This window comes from Lacerta agilis, chromosome 13 (genome assembly GCF_009819535.1).
Source record: "Lacerta agilis isolate rLacAgi1 chromosome 13, rLacAgi1.pri, whole genome shotgun sequence".
Classification (NCBI taxonomy): Eukaryota; Metazoa; Chordata; class Lepidosauria; order Squamata; family Lacertidae; genus Lacerta; species Lacerta agilis.
The window spans coordinates 10,499,414-10,526,716 of NC_046324.1; the positions used below are offsets into that span (position 1 = coordinate 10,499,414).

Consider the following 27,303-nt stretch of genomic DNA (forward strand, 5'->3'; position numbering starts at 1 on the left):
GGTCTGCAGCTTTCCGTAAGCTTTTCATGTTCAGGCAAGTGTGAAGAAATGTGGCCTGGAATAAACTAGGAAAGCATGTTCCTTGGCCCTTCCACCAGGGATTAGGGAAAGAAAGCAAGTCAGAAGCTCCTGCCACTCGAGGAGAGAGAAAGAGATGGAAAAGGGATTGATCGAGTCTTGGAGTTAAGTTTTCTGCCAAGCAACAGCGGTGGCAGCAGCCAGAGCCTCCTTTAAACTCTCCAGATTATTCCACTGTTTATTTCTTCAGCCGTGGCTAGGCAACTTCATTTTAAAGGCACATTATACATACACAGGTGCCACATATCACCCATTTTGCAATTGTTAGAACTCAATCTTTTAGTGTAGTTAGCACCTACACTAACTCCCCGCCGATTGATGTCAGGCAAGGCCTCTTCACAGAAAGTTGATGCGAGTTTTAATCTGTTTGAGTTTATTGTTATTTTTACTTTTCAAATGTTAAGGGGTGGTCTCTCTTTCCTTTGAGGTTTTTAAGCAGAGGTTGGATGGCCATCCAACATAGATGCTGAGATTCCTGCATTGCAGGGGGTTGGACTAGATAACCCTCGGGGTCTCTTCCAATTCTACAATTCTATGAAATTATTGTCCCTAATTCTTCTTACTGATAACTGTATTGTTTTATCCTTTTTGTAAACTGCTTTGAGTGCCCCCCCCCCAACAAAGAATGTTCGCAAACCAGAACACTCACTTTGCAGCTTTTGGGAGCCAAAATGTTCGTCTCGCAAGGTGTTCGGGATCCAAGGTACAACTATAATTTGTCCCCCTCCTGCTTAGTGACAGTAGTCAGATGGCTCTAGGGAGGAAAATTAAGAGTGTATTCTATGAATCTAAAATAAGTATAGAGTTTTGCTGTTAGGCACAGTACTCCCTGTCATGACAATCAGAGTGCAAACAAAAACAGGGGGGGGGGGAGAGAGAAGTTTCTAGTCCTCATGGTCCTAAAAGTGTGTGGGAAATGTCTAATGAAATCACAGTAGCCAGAGTTCAAGGGTTTGAGAAACTGAAAATTTCCAATTGTCCTGCATAGGTTAAAGTGTCCTGTGAACATACACAGACAAAATGTACAAGCAAACATTCTTCAAAGGAAAAACTGAAGCACTCTGCAAGCCAATCAAGTACGCAGAGCAACTGTAATATTCCACTGAGGTCAAGAGCTTCCCCTCCGCACTCCCAGCAGAATTCCAACACGGATATGCGCTGGGATTGCTCTACGACAAAGCAAAAAGGCTACATTAAATCTGTATTACATAATGAAGCGTCAGCCTCTTCTGAGCTGGCTTCTGTTATGTGAAAAGACCAAAGTAATACCTAAGTAACCTTACTAAGGGGATCAATGCCTCTGCTGATGTCACACTGCTAAGAAGATTAACAGGTCAAAATTCCAGCAAGTTATAAAGCAGCATTATTTTTGAGGGAGGGGGGGAATAAAACCCTAATGGAAAATGCATGAATTTTATTAAGACAGCGTTACAATTACACAGAGGAACGTCATAAGGAGAGCTTCTCAGGTGTCAACTGATCACAAGTTTAGGGTAAATTAACAATATATTTTCCCCAAAAACTAAAGGAAATAAGATATGTGGAACCACCCAGTTTTGATGCAGCAGGTGTGTGTCTGTGGAATAAAGGAAAAACAGGCAACGGGTGGAAACAAAAATTTGGGCAGGCTTACATGGGATGGTGAAAATATCAAGAAAAGTCATGGAGATGACAATGACTTACTTGGCCTAGAGATGATGAAGTTGAAGGAGCTGGAAATCTTTGTATGGACAGAGAGGGATGGGTCTTAAATGGGAATCTCCGTGGTAGGCTCAGGCCACATCCTCACCAATTATTTACAACATGACAATACCACTTTACGCAGTCATGGCTTTCCCCACAAAGAATTCTGGGACCTGTAGTTTAAGTGTGCTGAGAGTCGTTACAAGACCGGTGGTCCCCTTATAGAGCTACAATTCCCAGTGGTTTAACAATAAATCCCGCTTCAACAGAAACTCTGGAAATTCTAGCTCTGGTGGGAATAGGGGTCTCCCAACAACTCTTAGGCACTTTTAACAATCTACAGCTCCCATAATTATCTGGGGGAAGCCATGACTGTACTGTATGGTGTGAACGTGGATTGAGGTTCTTTTGCCTGTAAGACCGAGCAAAGTTTTCTTCATAGCTTAAGGCAGCAGCCTTTCATCCTTCCTGACCAGAACTCACATTTAAACCCAACCTGTGGACTACTTTTGAACAAATTCTATCTTATTTTGGTCTGTTTTTATATCTAGACCAGTGGTGATCAGTGGACCTCCCCAGGTCTAGTAGGACACAACTGACCACTACACAACACCCACGTGTGTGTGTGTGTGTGTGTGTGTGTGTGTGTGTGTGTAATACAGGATCCAGACATTTGATTAAAGCTTAAATCACTTCTTCACCAGGGACAGGGGCCTGGCATAAGGAAGCAGAATCTATAAGCCAGCCATATACCCTATAGGCATAGTAGCTTGTGACTTATTTAATTCAGATTTGTGTGTGCGTGTGTGTATATGTATGTGCTTGTATATACATTTGTGTGCACATGCTTCCCCATCTGTCTGCTTCATCTGCACCAAGGGTGGTACATGTTATGCCTGCCACCCAAATCAGCAGCCTCGCCTCTCTACCTCCACTTCTTCTCCACTGTAGATACGCAAAACATATGATAAAGCAGCAGCAAGTTGAAAGTTTTCCTGCCCCTACGAGCAGCAGCCAGCAGATTAAGGAAGGGGCAGGGAATCTTACAGCGCGATGGCATCGTGCCACACACTTTACCCTACTGAACATTACAAGGGGGAAGAGGAGATGCTGGATCACTGCTGCTTTTGGTGGCAAGATGTGACCCGTGACATTTCGTTCCGGCTTCATAAAAGTCAACGATCCAGCAACAACCTAGCATTTGCCGAGCAAAGTGTTTTGACGATGAAATGGGCACAGATCCAAAACAAATCTGCCATAACGTATTCCAGCGGAACAAAGCCATCACCTTTTAAAAGAAAAGAAATTTAAAAGGGTCCAACAAAAACCTTTATTCATTTTAAGACTACAGATCTGAATGCAAGTTTCTTTTGTAAAAATAAAATAAAAATCCTCATTAGGTTTACTTACATCCTGGCTGCAAAAAGAACAGTGCAGTCATTATATATATTTACACGAATCTTGCAGACTTTCAGACTTGCATTATGCATCCTCATCCTCGTCTTCCTCATCACTGATCACATACTTCTTGTGCTTCTTGCTTGCCTTCTCATCATCTTCTGCTTTTCTTTTACCAGATGGCTCACCCTCCTGCAGGAAAGCAGATTGATTTTAAGCCAAAATGAGGGTTTCTCTAGGTGTAAGTGATTTAAACTGCAATTTGGATCATCCACGCACTAAGAAATGGGCAATTAATGCTCCCTTAGAAAATGATGCTCCCTCCTCGGTTAATAATGAGGCGACATTTAGAGGGAAAAGAGCCTATGGAAACAGAGGTTGGGCTAAGGAAGAACGAATCTTGCAACTGTTTACTCTCGGCTATCTAAAGATGCAAACAGGACAGAGGACAGCTGAAAAAAACAGCCACATCAACAGTACCCAAAGCACATTTACTCAAAAGTTAAATTCCCCTGAGCTAAACCCACCAGGAGTGAAATCTCAAGGCCTTCCATATGTGCTGTGCCAGGAAGATTTTAGGCATAACACAGCAATAGTGTTTCAAACAAGCCCACATTCCCAGCACGTTCACACACTTGTCTCGGAGACGTCATGAGCACAGAATGGAAGATGGCATGATCCCCAAGGATGTGCTCTACAGGGAGCTGGCTTCAGGCAACAGGCCCATTGGCAGACCAACTCTGCGTTACAAAAATGTCTGCAAACATTGACACGAAGGCTGGCAAAATCAACCCTGCCGTGTGGGAATTCCTTGCAGGGCGCTTGGAGACAGTCACGTCATGAATTCATAGCAGTGACCAGAGGAAAAATGACTGCTGGGAGGAGCGCAGAGAGACGAAATGCCATGGTGCACCTATCCCAATGAAACAGGACATTGCCATCTGCAGTAAAACATGCCTCTCCCATCTCTACAGTCACAGCAGGCACTGTAACCTTCCAACGGTTTGCTCCCCGCCCCCCATTGCACACTCTTCCATTGCCTCTCAAGACAGATGGATAAAAGCCATTTGTTGTTGGCAGCTGTGTTCCCCCAAAAATTGATTTGGAAGGTTCCCCAACCCCCTGGAGCAGACTTTGAGAGTGCCCAGGGGGCTGCAGATCAACTGCACAAGCAAAGTCTGTCGTTCGATTAGAACAGCAGCATCGGATGCAACCTAATGTGTTTAGGATTGCAGCTTCATTGGGGCTTTCAAAGAAGGGAGAGGAGGCAAGTATCCGAATGCTCCCTGCATAAAATCTACTGCAAGTCCCCCAACTAGGCACCATTCATTGTTGTGGGAATTCACATGGTTTCATGATGTCAAGACGTGAGTGTCACTACACATCACAGAAGGTGTGAACTCGACACAGCGAAGCCCTTTTCAGTGGCAGCCTTACACCACCCAGAGACTCTGGCCCTGCCTGGTGGGCATATTATTGAGCAGGCCTTCCTGATCAGAACAGTAGTTATGATTTCAGCCTAGATCTCAGCTAACTGCTTGTTGTTAGAAAAAGGTAATGCATCTTGTTTGTTTTGCCAAAACATAGACTGTGTGCAAAAAATTTTTTTTTTTGGGGGGGGAAGCAAACAATGTGATAATTATAATTTGCTCTTAATTTTCAGGTAAGTATCCTGTTCTAATTTACAATGAAACCACTTCCCATTTTAAGACGGAATGCATTAACAGTGATGAGCTTAAAGATTTCTTTTTTTCTTTCAGAGAAGATCTTGTATCCTAGTACAAAATACTTCAGCAAATGGCACCACCTACCCGCAAAAAACCCCCCGACCCAAATGCATTCAAGTTTAATATTTTTCCTTTAGCTATAAGACGCCAGAAGTGCTACTGGGTGATTTGGGACTTTGGGTGAAAGCTAATTGCCATCCCCTACTCCCTGACTATTAACACACATCCAGGTTTTGTGCAAATGAAAGATCAAAATGAAGTCCTTGAGAATTTCAAAGTCAGCCTCTGACTGCAACACATGCTTCAAAAGAGGCTGGTGGTTATTTTAATGAAGTAATCCATAATGTGTCTCTCTCTCGCAGTAGAATTTCAACAGCTTTCTACCAACTGGAAAATTACTTGCTTTTTTATTAATGAACCCAATTACTTGATTCATTTTTTTACTACAAAGCTTAACATAATGGAACCAAGGACACACATTCAACATGGGTCCGGATTCAGGGAAGTGCCTGAGGTGCTAGAATTTTTTTGGGGGGGGGGAACGGAGCAGGAGCGGCTTCTGGGTCAAGGGCGGGTGATTCAACCATCTACTCAGAAGCTGAAACAAATAGTGCAAACAGTTCATAAGGCATGGGCAAATAAGAGTTGAATTCATGCATGCAAACTGAGCATCTAAGTTGTGAAAGGATATGACCACAATAAAAAAGAAGGCGTTTAAAAGGGGGACAAATCGAGGGGATGCCGAAAATGCTTCCTTGCCTGTAGGGCTGCTTGGTCTGGGGCAGGGATGAGGAATCTCAGGTGCAGGGTGTGAGAGTGCGTGTAGAAACTAGCCTACCATTCAAGATAAACTTTCCATGCATTGCCCCTCCCACTTTGGGAGCATGTGGCCCTCAGAAGGTGGTCCAGAAGAGATTGTGGCCTGCAGGCTTACAAAAGTTCCCACCTCTGGTCTAGGCACAAATTAAATGCTGACCTCCTAAATAATGATGATTGAATTCAGCCCAGGTTTGCCCACCCACCCACCCACAATGCACATCAACTGATCTCAATGCAGTACAGAATTCTTCTTTTGGACTTCTATCCTAGTTCACTTCTCCATCTCTTTCTGATAAGTTTTGCTGAACTCCAACATCACTAGTACAAAGAGAGTGGTCCTCTGGATCATTTTTGGAGAGCAAGGATAGAAAAATGGTTGCAATGAGATGCATACCAAAGTACAAGTCTGTGCAGCCCATAATTTGTGGTCCATGCACATGTGCTACACTCTTGACTATTTTTTTAATGCCTAAGTGCCACCATGTGGTGAAGTTGAACGTTAGCAAACTAAATTGCTTTTACAATGGAAGGGCCGGGGGCGGGGAGAGTAAACAGAAGTCGTGGTTTCGTTCTTTCACCTACATAGAAATGAAAAATTTGTGGCAGCAGACAGAATCCCGCTTGTAGAAGCCCTTTGATTGGAGAAGGCTTTGAGAAGGCTTTTCTTTTATTGAAGGCTCCCTTCTTCAATGCCATGTCACCAACCACTTTTGAAACACAAGACCAAAGCCTCTTTGGGCATGCTGGATACTGAGCCACTTAAGTAAAAACAAGCAGGCATCTAAAATTACAGCATTAAACAGATGCTTTCCAGCTATGATCTTAAGAGACAACAATGTTTTCAGACTACAATCTGTGCGAGCCTGAAGGATGCTAGCAGGCTTTATGATGCAACTTTTTATCTCACTACATCACCCTACTAGAATTTGAGCCCGGACTCCCAAGTTCTAGTCCAACACTCTAAACCACCGTGCTACACTGGCTCTGACCTGGTGGAATACTTTGTCCCATGAGACTAGGGCACTGCGGGACCTGACCTCCTTCTGCAGGGCCTGTAAGACAGAGTTATTCCGCCTGGCCTTTAATCTAGCCTGATCCCCTATTCCTTTTCCCCTTCCCTTTTTTCTGAAGAAACCCTTCTGGGTCTCCACATTAAAATTCCTCCCTGGTCTCCCTACTGGCCTAGCATGACTAACCTGGCCAGTTAGCCCTGGTGATCCCACTGATGTTTGTTTTTATGCTGTTTTTAAGTTGTTTTATTCATTATCTTATATTTGTTGTTAGCCGCCCTGAGCCCGGTTTTTGGATCAGGAAGGGCAGGGTAGAAATAAAAATTGATCATTATTATTATTATACTGGTTTTAAAATGACATTAAAGCCAGAGTATTCAGGGTGAAACAGTAAAAAAACAACAACCAATTATGATAGTAAACACCTGAGCCACTCAAAATAGACCCCTTCACCATTTCTCTCACCTCATCACTGTTGAGTTTCTTTGCTTTCAGCAATCTCTGCGTTTTATCTTCATCTGAGCCCTCATCGCTGTCTGAAGAATAAATCCTAGCACGCTCCTCTGAAAGGGAAAAATATATATGCATTTCTTTCCAAGAGCCAATTTACAAAAACTGACCATAACTTGGAAACTGGCCGCTTAGAAGTGACAATCTTTTCCCTCCGTGGGAAGCGTGCCATGAAGCACTATCAGTGTGGTTTATTTGCTTGTCATCACTGGCCATTACAAAACGAAACAAATAAGCATATATTATTTCCAAAAGGATTTCCCCCCACCCTCCCCTTGGGTATTAACGTCCCACTTTTCCTTTGTGTGATAAGCCCAAAGCAGCACCCTGGACTTAAAACCAGATAAATCCAGGACTCTGCGCCAAGCCAACCATACCTCTTATTCCGCCTTTATATCTGTTTTTAATTGCTGCCAGGCTGATGGCTTCTTCTCCTTCATCCTCTTCATCATAGCGGTCAGGCTCCAAGTAGCTGGCGCTCAGTCCCCGCTGGTGCTGCTTCTCTCGCATTCTCCTCTGCTGGGACTCCCTGCGAATGGAAGCTCGCAACCTCTCCTCCTCTTTCTGCAGGGGGAAATGGCAACCACATAAAGGTGTGCCAACGATTTCTCAAAACAGGGCTCAGACTGTGCATTGCCCTGCACATCACACATCACTAATTTACACCCCTCTTATTGCCCAAGCAGAATTTGAAGTGCTTTGCAAAGTACACCAGTTACACGAATATTAGAACGGAAACATCCATAATTAAAATACACAATAAAACAATCCTATTAAACAAAACAAGTCAAGATCGCGGGGATGCCTGTGTAAACAGGTGCATCTTCAGAAGCCTGTGGAATGCCAATGCAGATGAGGCTTTGGCATTCTTGCAGCAGTTAAGTCTCGTTCTACCTTTATTCCAGGTTCTTTTTCTGCTACATGGTGCAGCAGAGCAATGTGGCACAGGTTTTATGTGCTCTGTTTCATGACTTGCCCTGGCTTGGATTACACAGCTTGGTCAATAGGTCAGAGAGGGAGGAAGAAGGATCCAAGTAAGGTTTTTTGTTTTGCGTCCAAGTAGATAAATAGGTACCACTCTGGCGGGAAGGTAAATGGTGTTTCTGTGTGCTGCTCTGGTTCGCCAGAAGCAGCTGTCATGCTGGCCACATGACCCGGAAGCTGTCTGCGGACAAACGTCTGCTCCCTCAGCCAGTATAGCGAGATGAGTGCCGCAACCCCAGAGTCGTCCGCGACTGGACCTAATGGTCAGGGGTACCTTTACCTTTAAATTAACTTGAAAGGGACACGGGTGGCGCTGTGGTCTAAACCACTGAGCCTAGGGCTTGCCAATCGGAAGGTCGGTGGCTCGAATCCCTGTGATGGGGTGAGCTCCCGTTACTCGGTCCCAGCTCCTGCCAACCTAGCAGTTCAAAAGCATGCCAGTGCAAGTAGATAAATAGGTACCGCTCCGGCGGGAAGGTAAACGGCGTTTCCATGCGCTGCTCTGGTTTTGCCAGAAGCGGCTTAGTCATGCTGGCCACATGACCCGGAAAAACTGTCTGCGGACAAGTGTCAGCTCCCTTGGCCAGTACAGCGAGATGAGCGCCGCAACCCATGAGTCATCCGCGACTGGACCTAATGGTCAGGGGTACCTTTACCTTTTAAAATTAATGTGGCTCCCAACTCAGCTCCACCATTTCACTAAATAGGGGGGGAATGTGTTTTAGTCCACTGGCAACATAGCAGCGAGGCGCTGCCCATTCTTACCTAGCAGTGCTGGTGATACCATAAAATGGTTTATAAAGACTGATTGCCAGATTCCGATACCGAGTTTTGTAGGATATGGCAAATATGAAGCTACTCTTATCTCTTCTGCTCATCCCCTCTTGTTCCGTTCTTCTTCCCCCTTTGAACTGTTTGCAGGCTCAAAGAAGCCCCCTGGCCACTCACAGAGATGCCAAGGTAGGTAAGGTTGTTTTCTATGACAATTCAGACTCCTGCCGAGCAAGAGGCTAGCAAGTCTAAAGATGCTGCTGAGTCATGCATACAAACAATATTTTATGATTTGCATATAAGAGACAAATTTAATAATGGCTTAGAAGGCAAATTTTGATTCCAGCTACCCCACCCCAAATCTATACCTTAATCATTTCTGTTCGTTGGGACTCTGGATCACGGCCAGCCATGGGCAAAATACGAATTTTTTGTGTCTTGGAACATCTGTCTGCGAGCGAGAGAGTCATCTTTCTGTGTGTGGCACTGTCTGTTGAGTGAGGCCTGCGGTAAAATTGTTACTGGGTTAAAAGCACTTCTTTCAGGGAACTGCAGGTTTGAGAAAACAATTGCATGTGACTGAGCTGATTCACACAACACGCTATGCCAACCTGTAGCCAAGACCATCTTGTGGGTTGATGATCGGTTGCAGCAACCTCCTTTGAAGAAGCCTTTTCAGTGCCACGGACACTAGGAGGTTGCCTTCAGAGGATCCCTGTAAGCAATGACCAGCTGATTGTCAGCTACAGGGAGCCCCTTTGAAATCTCTGCAGAGGGGGAAATGCTCCTAAAAGTAGAACATTTCTCCCTCTGCAGAGAAAGGACGTCATATCCCTGGAAAGAACAAAATCTCCATTTTAAATTGCAGCCATTTTCTCTCTCTCTTGAGAAAGTGGTTGCATCAGGTACTTCCTAAAGGTGACCTCCTAGCACAACTGATTCCAGCTGACTGCCAGGCCTTTGGCTGTGCAGGGCTCTCTTGAAGCCAGGCCTTCAGCTGATTTGGCTCCTGGGCCTGAGGTTCCCTACCTGACACTGTTAGAAGCTGAGATATAAAAGCTATTTGGCATATGGCCCCTTAAAACTAGGTTACAGGCACACTAACAGAATGTTTGGATGCATATATTTTTAAAAACAGGATTACAAAGCTGAAAATGAATTGTGTATATTCTCAGCTCCAGCGAAAATCTGACTCGCGCCATAGCATGGCAACAAAAAACCAACAAACACAACTCTTCGCTAGCCAGTCAGATGGTGATGTCAGGTGCCATCCTGGCGCCCAGGCATCTTCACTTGGTCGCAAGTGGCTGATAGCCAGGTGCAAAATGTGCCTGGCTAATTCCGAATACTGCTACCTGCTATAGGCTATAGATAACAGTGACCATAATAAAACGATTCAGGAGTTTTGTGGCACATTAAAGAATCACATATTTAGTATAACATAAGCTTCTGCAGACTAGAGTACACATCATTAGATGCATTACATATTTTCCTGAACTGTAAGGTAGACAGACAGACATACAGAGAGAGAGAGAGAGAGAGAGAAAGAGAGAGAAATAGATAGATGACAGGTTGAGGGTGGATGGGAATTGTAAGAAGTGAAATTAAGAGGGCAGAGAAGTAGATTCTGAGCATTATGTTCAAAGTTTAAAAAGTATGTCAAATTGTCAGTGACCACAGCAGCACTGATGACAATAATCTAGACATCCTGTCAGTTAATTAATGCCTGTAGATGAGGCAAGCTTCTATGTTCTTGCTTCAACATGGCTACCCTCCTTGGAAATAATTAGGCAAACCACCTTGCATCTTCTTTCACATTCACTGTGATGCTATCACTTGTAAATATTTCCAACAATGGGATCCACGTGCTTACCTGAAGGTTAGCTTTGTTTTGAACACAGCTTGCCCCTGCAGACCTGTTCCTTGCCTGATGAAGAGATGGTTGTGATCTCCCTGCAATGGTGCTTTGTACACATCAAACACTTCATTCCCCAAATGTAGTGACATGCTTCAAAAGGAAGGAGAATTGCTTCAATTAGCACACAAGCCAAAAGCCTTATTTGCTTTGCTTATACAAGTACATTAAGCCAACTGAATACTTCGACTGATGTATTTACGGGCCCATGATGCCCATATTGTGCATTGGAAGGCGACCAGTTGATACAAGTGAACTAGATATAGGATGTTATTATCCGTTTACAGAGCAGTGAAGACAGAGTTATCCCACACAATTCTGACGACGACTCCTTACACCATGGATTTTTTTTTTTTACAGGTGTTACAGAATTTGGCAGTGCCTGTGTGAAACTTGCTAATTCTCCCAATCTAGAATTATGCTCTCCTTGGTTCTGTTCCTAGCCTGTCTTTTATCTTGTTTATTTTCAGCTTTCTTTAACGTGCTGTGTGGATATTATGTATTCTTGCCTACTGCCTCCAGGCCCTCCTGCCATAACATGGATGCCTTAACAAAATTGGAAATAGCAAAGGAGAGGGATATGGGGCTTCTTAAGATTCACTGATGGCACCTTGCACTTTCCTCTCCCTGTGGGTTTTTATACGGGCAGCATCATTGGCCATCGAGCAGCACACCACTGAGGTATCTACCACTGAAACCTTCTCTGTTCCAAAGCAGGTGGGAGGCAGTAGTTATTTTGAGCTACTGTATATTCTGGCGTATAAGACTACTTTTTAATCCAGGAAAATCTTCTCAAAAGTCGGGGGTCATCTTAAACGCCGGGTGGAGAATCTGCGGTCGAGTATATCTCAAACTCTATATTTTAACTGGAAAAGTTGGGGGTCGTCTTATACACCCAGTCGTCTTATACGCCGGAAAATACGGTACCTTGGTAGCTTTTCTGACCTTTAGTGGGGCAGCTCATTCAGCCTGGATCATAGCAAAAAAGCAGCTGCAATACAAAGAGCTGTATATAGATATTTAAATAAATAAAATGAAAAGCCTCCAGAAAGGTGAGATGCAATGAGGCTGAATGAAGGGATAGGCAGAGCTCTATCACAGGTAAGGCACTGAACTGCTTAAAAGCTGGCTGCATGATTCCTTGCAGGAAGACTCAGCCCCTTCATGGATGCGTGCCCTCTTTCAATCAACTCAGAAAATATAATAATAATAATAATAATAATAATAATAATAATAATAATAATAATAACTGGGTGATTGAGACCCGAGATAGAACTCTATGCTACACAACATGTTTCTTTCTACAGTTCAGAAGCGTGGGTCAAGCAGGATAAGGCACAAACTAACCTCCCATCAGACCATTTGACTATCCGCGCGTTGCTTTCTCGAACCTCGCTCCCTTCTTCATCTCGGCGAGTTCGCCAACGTATCGTGTTCTCCACCTGTGGGGACACAAAGTTGCTGCGTGCAGAAGGTATTTCTGGAGTGAAATGTCACAACGCTCACAAGAAATAGTGTGTGGGGAGTGGGGGGAATAACGCTGGTGGGAATGTCATACACTGGTATTCTGAATTGCTGAATTCATGTTTAAAGTATTAACTGGTTTAACGTATTAGTGTTGTGAATCAATGAGCAGCAAGACAGCTCAGTGTACCATGAGAGATTCAGCAGGGCGGGGCAGGGAGCAGAGGCCACCACTACAAGCTCAGACCTTTTCTGCTAAAACTTTAGCGTAACATGTTAGTCCTCACATATAATATGCATGCAAACTTGAAATTAACTTTCTCTCCTCTCCATTCCTCTCCACTCCCACTGTTGCTTCCCATGTGCCCCATTTTAGAAAGTAAACTCCTTCAGGCAGGAACCTATCTCCCTCCCTTTTATGCTGAAAAATAATAATCCATGTACAGTGGTACTTTGGTTCCTGACCTTAATCCGTTCTGGGAGTCACTTCGACTCCCAAACCAGTTCGAAAACCAAGACACAGTTTCTGATTGGCTGCAGGACCTTCGGCCGCGTCAGACCTTCGGCTTCCAAAAAATGTTTGCAAACTGGAACACTTACTGCTGGCTTTGTGGCGTTCGGGAGCCAATTTGTTCAACAACTAAGGCGTTCGGGAACCAAGGTACCATTGTACACTGATGGAGATATAAATAAATAAAAACCAAGGAAGAAACCCCAGTTGCTCTAACTGGCACAGAGAATGTGCAAGTACTAGGGTAGTGCTCTAGAGGTCAGCCCTATCGGTGCTCCATAGAATGAATCAGTGTCATATTTTGTGTTTAAATAGCAATTTGAACACTCTCAAGAACTTCACGGAAGTTATCGTGGTTATCACCATTTATTTATTTCATTTACAAATCACTTCCCAGAGCGATGGATGTTTTCCTAACAATGATGTTGTAAGGTGGTCAGTATTCTTGACCCCCTATTGCAGATGGGGGCTACAATTGGCTGGGGTGGATGGAGAAGGCTTGCTTAGGGCCACCTACTTGCCCTAACAAACTCTTCCTGGGAAGAAGTTTCTTGTAATGCTCAGCTTCATCTGAACCCTCCTGTAACTTAAGCCCATTTAATCTAATGGGCCTCAGTTACAGGAGGGTACCTTTCAGCTGAACATTATGAGAAACGTCTTGATGGAAACAGCAGTTGGACCATGAAACCAATTGCCCAGTGCATGGGCCCGGCCTCTCCGAGTCTTCAAGAAGAGTCTGGGCAGCTGCCTGTTGGAAACGCTCAAGTAGTGGGTTTCCTACATTCATCAGGGGTTGGAATAGATTACCAAAAAGCTTCCCCTTCCAACTTTTTGATGGGACTTCACTGCAACAGTGGATCTGAGCTGGGGACTTCTTGGTGCATTGCTCCATATCTCAGAACTATGCTACACAAGCTCTCGATGTTTAAAGAAGGGATGAGGAACCTCTGGCCCTCCCAATTCAGCTGGACCACAGCGCTCACCATCCTTGATCATAGGCCATGCAGACTGGGGTTCAAGGGAGATGGGAGTCCAACAACGGCTGGTGCCCCAGCCCTGACCCAAAGCATGAGGCTTAACAGGATTGTACTCCAAGACATAGCAAGGAGTGTTTGCATGTTGCGTGGAGGCAGAATTTAAGGTATACGGTACCTTCAGTTTTAACCTTGTTCTACCTTCTTCATCCAGCATCTCCTCATCTTCAAATTCATCCTCATAGTACTGTGGATCAAAAGGCCTGCAATAAACCAGATTATGGGTTACCATGTATGTCTTCCTTTCCTTGCAAAACCATTTGGTACCAGGACTGGAATTCTCATGCAAAAACCCAATTATGGGTTTGTGGCTGCAGTTCCTTTGTACACATAGTAGGGGGTGGGAGAGAGAACAGAGAAGGCAAATGATTATTGGAGAAGGGCTGTAGCTCAGTGGTAGAACATCTGCTTTGCATACAGAAGGTTCCAAGTTCAATCCCTGGCATCTCCATGTAGGGTTGGCAGCAACACCCACGGGACACCCTGGAGAGCCACTGCCAGCCAGCGTACACAGTGCTGATCTAGGTGGACCTAGGTGGATTCAGTATAAGGCAGCTTTCTATGTCCTTGAGGTTTGCACATTGTACAACAACATCACCACAAGCAGCTTCCTTGTGCATTCTATTGTGCAACAACGTTCTTCTGGTGCAAAACATTTCGCCAGTGGAACAAGTGCACTGCTAAGTGACTTTCACTTTGCACAACATTAAATACAACCCTCAGTTATTATCTTCTACCAAGAGAGAGCGTTTCAAAGTCACACCTGAGTTTCCCTAGTATAATTCTGTTTCTTTAAAATGCTTATATTCTCCCTTTATTCCTTATAATAAAGGTGGTTTATAATAAAACCAAACACAGAATTAACTTGTTAGCATTAGTTTTGTTGTTGTTGTAAAAAGCCTATTTGCAAATGTTTCATGACTAAAAAGGGGGGGGCCTTGTGTTTTTTAACACAGTTTCAACTCATCTGTCGATAGCACTACAGATTGGTTTTCTGTTTGTGTTTTTTAAGATCCTGGAACACTTGTTTCCCAGACTGAGCCTGTGACTTTTACCTGGGCTCCACACTGAGGAAGTTGGGAAGCTTCACAAAATATAAGTCATTTCCCAAGTCTGTGTTGACTTTAGGAATTTCAACTTCTATCCGTGTTTCAGGAATAGGTTCCTCCTCCTGCTGATCCTCATTCAATCCATTCTCGTCCTATTCGGTGGGAGGGGAAGAGAAAATCACGTAGGAATTCCATTTATGCATATGTGTGATTGACCATACAGAGAACATACATTTTATCAACATTATGCCTGCTCAGGACATCAGCATAAGGCAAGCATGGGGAACCTTTGGCCCTCTAGATGTTGCTGAACCACAACTCCCATCATATCCAGCCGTTGGCCATGCTTGCTGGGGCTGATGGGAGCTGTAGTTCAGCAACTTCCGGAGGAACCAAAGTTCCCCAATCCTGGCATCAGGAGAGAGGGGAAAAGAGACCTTCAACTTTCAAAAGTCCCAAATGGAATACACTTATCTGCAACCCCTTCTAAAATGATCACAAATCATTATCCCACTTTTTCCTAATACAATTTGAGAATACAAATCTTAACATATGTATAAGCATTAAATTATGGTGCTGGGGGAGACTCTTGAGAGTCCCATGGACTGCAAAAAGATCAAACTTATCCATCCTTAAAGAAATCAGCCCCGAGTGCTCATTGGAAGGACAGATCCTGAAGTTGAGGCTCCAGTACTTTGGCCACCTCATGAGAAGAGAAGACTCCCTAGAAAAGACCCTGATGTTGGGAAAGATGGAGGGCACAAGGAGAAGGGGACGACAGAGGATGAGATGGTTGGACAGTGTTCTCGAAGCAACTAGCATGAGTTTGGCCAAACTGTGGGAGGCAGTGAAAGATAGGCGTGCCTGGCCTGCTCTGGTCCATGGGGTCACGAAGAGTCGGACACGACTGAACGATGACGAAGCATTAGGTAGGTAGGTAGTTTATTTCAGCCATTTGGCCCATATCACATGGCAAAAACACATTCATCATAATACACGCAAAATAAAACAATTCAACAAATTTAAACAATATGGTACAAAACCAATTTTAAAATAACCCGTTTACACCCTTCCATCTAAGTCAAACCGAAATCAGAGTAGTCCAACTGAACTAGTTTTAAGTTAGTCATTTTTTACATTGTCATAAATGAGCAGAGAACCATTCCTCTTCTTTGTATGACGAAGCATTAAAATATTAGTGGTCAAGTTGTCAGGTTAAATCCAACACTGATGCAAAGCAGGACCGGGTGACATGTGCCACCCTGTGACCTCACAGACCAACAAAGGTACAGTGGTACCTCTGGATGCAAACGGGGTCCGTTCCAGAGCCCTGTTCGCATCATGAGTAGTCCACAATCCACAGTGCCGCTTCTGCGCACACGCGGGTTGCGATTTGGCGCATCTACGCATGCATGAACCGCCGAACCCGGAAGTAACCCGTTCCAGTACCTCCGGGTTCGGCGCGTTCATAACCCGCGCTGTTCGCAACCCGCAACGAACGCAACACGAGTTACGACTGTACTTACAATAGGTTGCCCTGGAGTTGGGGGTTTGTCTTCCCCATCGCTCCCTGAAGATATGTCATCTGCTCCTCCAAACAGATCCATTGCATCTTTATTACCTTGCCCAGAAAATAAGAAACAGAAATCATACTTAGAAGGTTGGAAACTGGAAGTGGGGAAGGACTGGCTTTGTTTTTAAAAGACACCTTATTTATAAAAAATATATATACTCTACAAGGGGCATAAAAGTTACCTATGACAGCATTACATATAAAAGGGTGGGTTCTATATTAGAAAGCCAAAGGTGTGGGGTGCCTAAATCAAAGCTATATCAAAAGGCTTGTCAATTCAATCACATAGCTCAACCTTCTACTTCCCTGCTCTTCCACCCCAGGCACTATTTAAAACAAGCAGACAAATCACTGCTCAGGTACACCCACTATTGTGAGGTCTAAAGAGATGGAGATGATGCCTCCCCAGTTGTTCCATGGACTACTTGTGATTCCACAAAAGTACTAGAGTGGATTTAAAGGGCTTTCTACTTTAAGAGTAGAAAGCCCTTTAATATTCCCCAGCAGGACACAGCTGGCAATGGCTGTGACACTCAGCACTGCCTGGTTTCCTCCCACTTGGAGGAGGCGAATTGGCAGATGGAAGGAGATGATCATCCAGCAGTGGAATGCTATGGAGCAATAATAAGGCATGTTCGCTTGCTGAGTGGGATTATGGCTTGAAGGCTGCCGAGATCCATGGTTGGAAGCTCATTGTCTAGTGAGAGACCTAATGGAAGCAAGCAGGTGTTGATGAGTGGAAGCCGGTGGAGTTTGCATCTGGAAGCTAATGGATGCTACAAGTCTGATGTTTGTGGGTCTAAGCGAAATGGTGTGGGGTGTGGGTGTCTCTGTATGTGAGTAAATGTGATGTGTGAAAGGTGACTATTCCATGAACAGATGAAACCTGTGGAGGCTGGCAGGCTAAAGTTAGCAGATGAAGTCACTAGGCAGAAGCTGGCAGAGGTGCCTTGGTAGTAGTCACCCCACTCATTGTCCTTGTTTTTTCTTCTTCAGAGCTGCATGAAGCCAGTGAGATGTTCTCAAGACCACCCATGGAAGCAATGAAGAAAACTGCAGGGCTTAAGCAAGCCAGCTTACATTTCTACATAAACGCCTTTCTAAATACATCTACCTGCAGCGGCCATTCTATCTTTTTCTTCAAAGACAGGTAAGGGGATATCACACACCTATGTTGGTATCATTTCACAGGCAGGGCATTCTGAGCAAGAAACAGATCAGAAATAAATGAATCAATCACCGCTGAGGTGCCCCCACAACTGTCAGGCCTGGGGAGGTTGTGCTGATGCCTCCCCAGCTGTTGCCATTGGCTATGGACTGCTTGTGATGTCACAAAATGACATGGTGTCTGGGTGGGAAAAGGCAGTTATTAGTGGGGGTGGGCAGAATGAATGAGGGAAGAAGCTCAGGAGAAGTTGCAGCTGCAGACACAGAAGGGAAACCTGGGTTGGCTCCTTCCTGCCTTCGTGTCAATCTTCCCCCCCCCCCTCTGATTCGAATCAGATAACCAATTAAAACAGAAAATTTCAAGAAATAAGAGGTAAAGTAACAGACTGGTTACAATATTTTCAATTAAATGAAGTTTTTAAAAATGATAAAGGGTTTACTTATGAAATTTCAAGATTCCAGAGAGAAATAGTAGAGAGTGATAATAACTTGATTTCAAAAATGTATAACTTGTTGTTGGAATGGGAAACTAAGGATGAGGAGGTAAAATGTGTTAAGACAAAAAGGGCAACAGGTGTGGGACACAATATACAAATGACAGATTGGGAAAGATTATGGAAGAATGATTTGAAGTTTATGGCCTGTACTTTACTTAAGGAAAATTATATGAAAATGCTATATAGATGGTACCTAACTCCGGTCAAACTAGCAAAAATGTATAAAGGAAGAGATAATAAGTGTTGGAAATGTAAAGAAATTGAGGGCACTTTTTATCATATGTAGTGGCAATGTAAATTTATAAAATGTTTTTGGGAAATGATTTACAACGAATTGAAAAAAAAATGTTTAAAATAACCTTTGTTAAAAAACCAGAAGCTTTCCTATCAGGTATTACAGGACTGGATTTACCAACAAAATATAAGAATTGGTTTATGTACACAACAACGGCCGCTCGGAAATCATTAGCACAACGATGGAAAGATGAAGAAGTCCCCACGAAAGAAGACTGGAAAAGTAAGTTAATGGAATATGCGGAAAAGGCTAAAGTGACTGGGAGAATTAGAAATCAAGAGGTCAACAAATTTAAAAAAGACTGGGAAATCTTTATTGCATTTATACAAAAGCAGTGTATACAAGTTAATACATTTGCAGGATTTTAGAAATACTTATAATATTATAGATAAAAGGCAAAAGATTTATACGATCTGAAGAGTAAACCAAGTTAAATGTTATAAGTTATATGTAAACTGATGTTAATTGATGTACAATAAAGGTTATTTTAGTAATATTATAAATAAAGCACAAAATTGGAATGTAAAATGAGGTTAAAAATGGATGGTCATGTATGAATAACATAAAACAAGGGAACCATGGGGGGGGGGTGGAGGGAAGTCAGGGGACTCTAGTAGTCCCAGGTTATGGAGTAAATGTGGAATTTATATATAATTATTTTAAGGCTTTGATGTATAGTTTTTCTTTTTAATGTGATGCTTTGTTATTGTAAAAATTAATAAAAATATTATTTAAAAAACCTTTCCCTCTCTCATGACTCCTGTCCAGGTCTCACTTATGTAGCTGTCAAAAAAGTCACGACTGATTTTTGTCACTGAGGAAACAGCTAACCTGCCCCAATGAACGTCCAAGGATCCACAGTGTTTGAAAAGCTCTCTTTTAGTTGAAATATTCCTCGTAGGTCTAGGAAGGTAATTCATGATCAATCTTAGAGGATTTTGGGAAGGAAAAACCTCAGCGACATGTAGGAATTTGGTGTGAGAGCCACAAAGACCTGGGTTTGAACGTAGGGGGCTGGTTTATATCTGGCATTCCCTGTGATGAGAGAATGGTTGTTAAACCACTCTGGAAACTGCAGCTCTGTGAGGCGAATGGGGGTCTCCTGACAACCCTCAGCACCTCTGACAATTAGCAGTTCCCGGGATACTTTGTGGGAAGTCATGACTGTTAGTGGCACAATAGTGCTTTAATTGGATGGCTCAGGATGTGGCCCGAGGGGGTGGCGGGCGGAGAATGACATTTGAACTCCCAGCCAGCCATAAAGCTTATGAGGCTTGGTATGATTATTTTCCACCTAGTCATTTTGACACTTTGGCATACCCTATTTGCAAAATTTGACAATTCCAAAATATAGACCAGCTTTCACTTTTGCAAGATTGAATATACTGCCTTCGGCTGTACTTGAGGTCCGATTTCAAAAAATTCCACTGGGAAAACAGTTATGTCCCTGTGGAGATGGCAGTATTGAGTCAGTGGCTCATGTGCTTCTGGCTTGCAGTCTTTATAAAGATTTGAGGAGTGAGGTTATTACCCCTCTATTATTGTCCATGCCAGATCGCTCAACCATTGCTACCGTGTCCTTTCTTTTAGCACATCAAGATGATCAGGTGACAGCAAAAAGTGCAAGGTTTTTAGCGGGGGCAATTAGAAAATATCTATTATTTATTGATGTAAACCCCCCAAATGTATTTTCTATAGTTAAGTTTTTACCTCTATCTTCAGTACATTTTACTTTATTGCTATGGCTAGTGGCTGATGGAAATAAAGGTTCTTCTGATTCTGAATCTTTTCTGCTCTCAGACAGGGCTGTTGTAAGGATTTATTTAAAAGGGCAGGGAAATCAAACACTCCCCTCTTTTTAATCTTAATATTCTGGTAATTTTATATTGACTTGTTTTTAAAACCTTGGCGTTTTCTTATGAGTATTTTATATTATTTCATGTAAACCATTTATTATTAAATTGTTATTTATTTATTATATGTGTTAAAGGCACTTTTCTTAAAAGGTGGCCCAAAGTGACTTACATCCTTGTTTATCCCTTCCTTACAAACAAAGCATTTATAAAAAACAAAAAACTAACTACCAAGTTTGCCCTCCAGGATTCCTGGCGAGAGGCAGGCAGGCAGGCAAAGTCTTCCTCAGAGCCTCCTGCTCCAGCTGGACTCCTTTGCCCTACACAGAAACCTTCTTCCAACAACTGGCCTGTGGGAAGGTGTAACAAAGTTATCAGGTAGACTTGGCAGATGCACCTGAGGAGCTGTGCATCTAAAGAAGCCAGTTCTCATTAACAGAATCCAAGAGAGGAGGAAAGGCACAGCTTCAGTGGCAGTTGGAACTTTGTCAGTTGGAAGAAGACAGTTAGATCTCCAGGGCAAAGAGTCACAGAAACCGAGAGAGTGTCAGAGAGGGAGTGAGAAAGAAGCTAGGTGATCTCAGCTAAGCCTGCCCGGATCACAAAGATGTCCTGTCTTGTTGCTGCGCAAGACCCGCCAGTGTGGTCAATGGAGAGGGCATGATGGGAGTTGTAGTCAAATGGGGACCCAAGGTTGAAGAACATTGCTTCAAATGACTTTAGTGATAAGGAACGTGTAGCTAGACTGGAAGCAAGTTTCTTACTTCTTAGTCTTTAAGGTGCCACAAGAATCTTTGTCGTTTGAGTAACAGGTATGTTTCTTTTGGTTTTGAGACTTTGCTCTGTATACTTTGCCCTTGTTTTATTTCTTTAAAAAAAGCACATTGCCCATTTGGCTTATCAATAAAGCAAACCCTTCCAGGTATTTAGTGGTGTGCTTCAGATGCCTTTCTACTGGGGATTTCTCCTCTTTTGAAAATTAAGGGTGGCCCATTCTGACCATACGGGAAATCAGGAAGTGGTGCCAATGAACTGGTCTGGCAGAAATTGACCTTATCTCCTAAACTGCTCTTACAATGAGACCTAGAAAATTTTATGCACCACAGAAGGATACCAGGAGAGGGTGCTCGCTTCAGCAGCACAGATACTAAAATTGGTTTCCAGGAGAGGGAGCCAAACATTGTTAACACTAGGTACCTGGGGTTGGATTATTGCAAATTGTTTAACTTGATTTTAATATTGTAATTCTAAATTGTTATACCCAATTTTAATTTTGTATTTCTGTAGTGTTATAACTTGCAAGTGTAATGAAAGCCAGTGTAAATTGTTTTAACTCATTGTAACAATGTACGTTTATTTTGTTGTAACCCACCCTGGGACCTTATGATGAAGCGTGAAAAAAATCCATAAATAATAGTATGGGAGGGGGGGGGAATAAGTATTAGGTAGCTCTAGACCAGATGAAATTGTCTCAGGTGCCAGATCCAGTTGATGGAGCAACATGGAGCCAATCCTCGTTTATAGGAACTTTCCCACTGAAGCACTTGACCTCCTTTGAACCCTATAAAACAGGGGCAGAGGAAATGTGGACTTCCAGCTGCTGTTGGGATTACAACCCCCTTAATCCCTGGCCACTGGCCTGCTGGCTGGGGGATGATGGGAGTCCAACAGTATCTGGAGGTCTACAGGTTCTACACCCCTGCTCTAAAGCAAGGGACAAGAGACGACCCAAAATACTGCAGTCAGAGCTACCGTGAAAATAATCAAACATGTAGATTAGCTGTTAACTAGTTGCTTAAATCAACTGTTGTGGTGACAGCTTTTGATCTACTGCAGTGGAGAACATAAAGGGTAGCTTGGCACTGCAAACCTAACCTGATTTGAGGGTGTTTTTTTTAAAAAAAAATCCCAGATGACAGGAAGAGGGGCTGCTTACCTTTTTGTCCTTCCATATCACTATCCATTTCGGAATCCGATGCAATTTGTTTCTTACGCTTCGTTTGCATGACTTCTTCATCACTGTCACTGCCTCTTGCCGATTCTGAAAAAGCAAATATCCACTTTGAAGCCCCCTCATCACTTTCTATTATTATACAGTATATATTTCTATTAATGTATTATTATATATTACACAATCCAGACACCCTGAATAAAACACAGCAGAGCAATGTCACTTTGAAGAATGGCATTCGTACCAGTGGACTTCCAAAAGTATTGTTGATGAAACCACACGGGTGCTAAAATAAAAATGATGGAGCAACGCAGTAGGCATATATAAATGGAAGACACTCAAATCCCTACTTGGCCTTCAAGCTCCCTGGGTAGGCATTCAGCAATTTTTTCAGCCTTACTGCTATCAAAGGTTAATAGTGAAAAACAAACAAACCCCCAAAAGATTACAACCCGTCCTGAAATTTTGGGTGAGTTTTATTTTTTTTATAAAAAGGCAAGTGGGAAAAAGTGTGAGCAACTATTAAACCCAAATTCCAAGAGATTATCTAAAGGGACAACTGCTCTGCAAACTAAAGATGGATTGTGCTAGACTTATTGATTTGGGGTGGATGAAAAAGAGTAATCGTAGGCTTCAAGATATGACTACTAGGCCAAAGCTAAGTGGTAAAGCACATGCTTTGCATGTAGAAGGCTGGGAAAGAATCTTGCCCAAGAGCCCTCCAGACCTAAGGTTTCCCCAGCCCAGGGACTAGACATTTGCACCCTCAATTTTTCATACCCGATTTATGCTCATGCTCTTCTTCATCCTCCGAGAGCCTTCGCTCTTCATCATCGGAATGCTGGGGCCTCTCTTCATCCGAGTTCTGCATCTTTTCCTCGTCTGAATGCTGCAGCCTTTCATAGTCATCATCCGAGTTCTGCATATTCTCCTCATCAGAGTTTTGGTGTCTTTCCTCTTCATCAGAAACCTGCAGCCTCTCTTCATCATCATCCGAGTTGTGCATTTTCTCCTCGTCGGAGTTCTGCAGCCTCTCTTTGTCATCAGAAGCCAGAGGTCTCTCCTCGTCGTCCGAGTTCTTCTCATCATCATCCAAGTGCTGTGGCCTTTCTTCGTCATCCGAGTTCTGGAGCTTCTCCTCATCGTCTGACTGATCACTTCTGTCTTCCCTTTCCCATTTTTCATCCTCAGAGTGTGCTTTGTCTGAGGCTTCTGCCTCAGAGTGGTGGCTGCCTTCATCTGACCTGTGATCCTCTTCATCCTCATCCTCCTCGTGAGCAGCTTCTGAGCCACTGTGCTGGTCCATATCTGACTGGTCATTATCCTCATGTTCAGAATGCCCCGAGCCTTCCGAGCGATTGTAGGATCGTTCAGACCGGTTATCGCTGCCACTATGGTGAGAGGCGCCGTCATCCTCACTGTCATCACCAAACAATTCTTTGTTACTGGGTTTCAAAGCCTCTCGGTCATCATCTCTGTCGCTCTCGCTACCAGAAATATTACTGATAGAGCCAACAGGCTCCTGGTCAGAGTCTGAATCTGACCCAGAATCAGAATCTGTTAAAACCAAACAAACATAAAAAGACAACTTTAACAAGAGGAAAAGATTCATATAACATATATAAAAATCAGCTGACCAATACCATTTTATTTATGTTCACCTATTCAGAAGGAAGCAAATCCATCAGATATATGCAATTTGAAGAACTAGTTACTTTGCTAAAAACACTGACTGCAGTGAAAAATCTTAATTAAGTAGTAGTCCAGGAACAATCCTGACTGCAGTACTATATAGAAGTAAAGCAAATGTTGACTGAAAATGGGTAAAACAGTGAAAACAGGGATAGCCTGAACCCTTATATCCCAGCTTGATCACTGAAATCACCTGCTGGAGTGTCACTTTTAAATTGTCAACTTTAAATTGTCTACACATGCAATTAAGATTGCATCTTTCCACAATGGTTAATTAATGTCTATTTTAACTTTCTTAATATGATTTTTATTGTATGTTTTATGCATTATTGCTGTAAACTACTTGGGTACTTTTCTTTTTACCATATAGTGTATAAATATTTTCATAAATAATTTTTTTTATTTAAGTTACTGCTATTTAGTCCCATTATGCCATTGCTTAAGAAACACTGCTATAAACTGGCCCATAAACAGCAGCAAAACTGGTCATCTGTGCAAAGTAAGAATCACTGCCAAGCTGGCTTACCCCCCATTTTTAAGCCACTTATGACTGGCATCAGAATGTGACAGATAGGTTAAACTGGCAATTACTGTTATTGGCTAGTAACTTTTGTGGGTTTATTTATGAGGATGCTATAGACTGACTCAACAACAACCAACACGGTCACAGCGTTTTGGTGCTGGCTAGGGCTGACAATAGTTGTACTGTAGTACAAAACACCTGTAGGGAATCAAGTTTGAGGACGGGTGACTTAATGATATTCGCATTTGGGCAGAGATTACATTTTTTATCTTGCACTACACCACTCTGCTTGCCAATATAACAACCATCACACATCAAACCCTAAACAGCCTGTCTAAAAAAAGGTCTCCCTTGCCTGTTTTCTTATCTTTCTTTCTTTTTTAAAAGACAGCAAGACCTTGGATCCAGTGCACAGAACCAGGTACTGAACAGCTTGGAGATCACAATAAAAATCCTTTGTTTGATAGATGGTGGGTGTTGCCCAGTGATTTTCATCACCAGATTTGAAAGAGTAGGAAGACACACATATCTGTTTCTGAGAAAACCTGATTCAAGGTCCACAAGTGTGTCATGGAGTACACCAGTCTCCCGTGATCCAAGGGAAAAACCCACGGCAAACCACTATGTAAAACAATGCACGCTAGCAGCATTGTTTAAGATGTTCTTGCAGGGTACCTAAAATGAGGAAGAATTTCAGATCAGATGTACATGGGTGAGAAGGGGGATGGAGATGAATGAACAGACAGAGACCACAACATTGTGACCAGATGCAAAGGAAATTACAGCTCCCAAACGCTACAAACCTGGAAGTCAATGTTCCGTTTGCAAATGGTCTTTGGAACCTGAATGTCCGAAGCGGCTTCCATGGCTTCTGTTTTGGAAGTCGAATAGACTTCCGGAACGGATTCCGTTCAACTTCCAAGCTACAACTGTATTACAGCAGCACATAATGACTGCAGTGTTTCTCAAACTTCAGTCCCCAGCTGTTGTTGGACCCTTGGTCCTGCTAGCTAGGCATGATGGGAGTTGTAGCTCAACAACAGTTGGGAACCCAAGTTTGAGAAACACTGGATTATAGTAACCATAGCTTGTGACAAAAGCATGAAATAAGTTTCCCCCGTTTTCACACAGCTGTTAAAAGGTACAGAAACGGTGCCTTCCTTTGCACTTGCCCCACTCACATATTGCAAGTTTTGATGTTTCAAACCCAATGGTGCTTGGAAGCAGTCTCACAAGCCCCAACTTCAAGAAGGATGAGAAGATGAAACTGGGAAGGGGTGGTGGTGGAAACAACTGAAATCTGATTGCAGGTAAATCAGCGCTCAGAGCTGGGTCTGGGGAAGAGCCACTCAGGTGGGATTCAACCCATTGCTCACTGTCAGTCCAGTCTCCCTTCACAAGGTTGCAAGCAGGGCCAGATTTAGCTCTGATGAGGCCCTAAGCTATTGAAAGCTATTGAAGGTAATGGGGCTCTTTATATGCCCAGCTGTCCTTTGTCAACAACAAATTGTCGCTGTTTTTTGTGTTGAATATATGCTATATGGTAATTTATGGACCTAATAGGTATAGGTTTATTTGCACATAACAAAATTTGTGTTATTTGCACATAACAAAAAAAATTGGGGGGACCCCAAGGGAGTGGGGCCCTACGCTATAGCTTGTTTACCTTATACGTAAATCCGGCAATGGTTGCAAGAATAAAAAACGGGGCAGGGGCGAGGAACAAACGGCAACATCGCCCTGAGCAACTTGGAAGCGTCCAGCCCCCTTCTCCCGCCTCATCCCAGCTGCGTTGCGAATACGGCACTTTGCTCATGCTCAGAGGAACTATTTTTCTGCATGGCCGCCTCTCGTGCACTCTGGTACCAAAACGAGGCTTGGGGCTGAGCTCCGGGCGCGAACAAGAGAGCAAGGAGAGAATTTCAAAGGAACCAAAAGGCGGCGGGGGTTGAGGTTAAAAGCCAAGGCCTTCTTCCGCGCATGCGTGATACAATGCGATATGCCCCCCGGCGTGCCCACCCCCCCCGTTACCTTTTTGCTCCGGCTCGGTGTCAGCATCGCTGCCGAACAGCTCCTCCATGTCCGCCATGGCGAGGGGGAACCAATTTCCTCAGGCCACCTCAGCAGACCCGGCAGCAGAGCTAGCAGAACAGGGCGCCTTCTTGTGACGTAAAACAACTGCGACTGAGGGGGGAGGAGTCGTGCCAAGATTTTCAATAGAAGAGGACAGAGATAGAAAATAGAGCGGTGCAGGGCCTGCACTTCCGGTTTAAAATGAAAATCGTGTATCCACTTGCGTTAAACCGGAAGTGTCCGCGTGGGCGGGCGGTAGTGTTTCGCATAGAGATAGAAAATAAGTAGAGTCATCTCGATCTGTATAGAGATAAAAATCCTTCTGTACTTCGATGGGTCAGGGCGTCTGGCTGTTAACTAGAAGGCTGGTGGTTCGAACCCACCCAAGGATGGCTGTGGGTAGGATTCCTGCATTGCAGGAGGTTGGACTAGATGACCCTCGGGACCCCTTCCAACTCTGATGATTCTAACTTGGCTCCCCAGCCAGCGCCGGATTTACGTATAAGCTAAACAAGCTATAGTTTAGGGCTCCACTCTCTTGGAGGCCCCCAAAAAATTTAAAGAAAAAACAACAACTGGATGTACATTTCCAAAATATAAGATATAAAATAAAATAAAAGCTACATACAGCAACAGTGTTTTGTGTTGTGTAGGCTCCTGTGATGTACGTAATGGGCCCCGCCTGCTAGCCTGCTCCCTAAAATATCACTGGTTTGCTCATTTCTA

General features: G+C 43.5%; 1 protein-coding gene across 1 annotated transcript; it reads right to left on the bottom strand.

The window, feature by feature from the left end:
• Nucleotides 1-3,072: 3,072 nt before the first annotated feature.
• Nucleotides 3,073-26,593, bottom strand: LEO1 (LEO1 homolog, Paf1/RNA polymerase II complex component). The gene is made up of 12 exons (XM_033166926.1): nucleotides 26,536-26,593; nucleotides 23,070-23,846; nucleotides 22,275-22,379; nucleotides 16,480-16,574; nucleotides 14,960-15,105; nucleotides 14,023-14,107; nucleotides 12,243-12,337; nucleotides 10,854-10,988; nucleotides 9,349-9,484; nucleotides 7,603-7,789; nucleotides 7,181-7,278; nucleotides 3,073-3,351 (listed from the first exon to the last, which is right to left on the bottom strand). Exons 1-12 carry the CDS (start codon nucleotides 26,591-26,593, stop codon nucleotides 3,244-3,246), a joined length of 2,025 nt encoding a protein of 674 aa, XP_033022817.1. The 3' UTR covers nucleotides 3,073-3,243.
• Nucleotides 26,594-27,303: the final 710 nt, after the last annotated feature.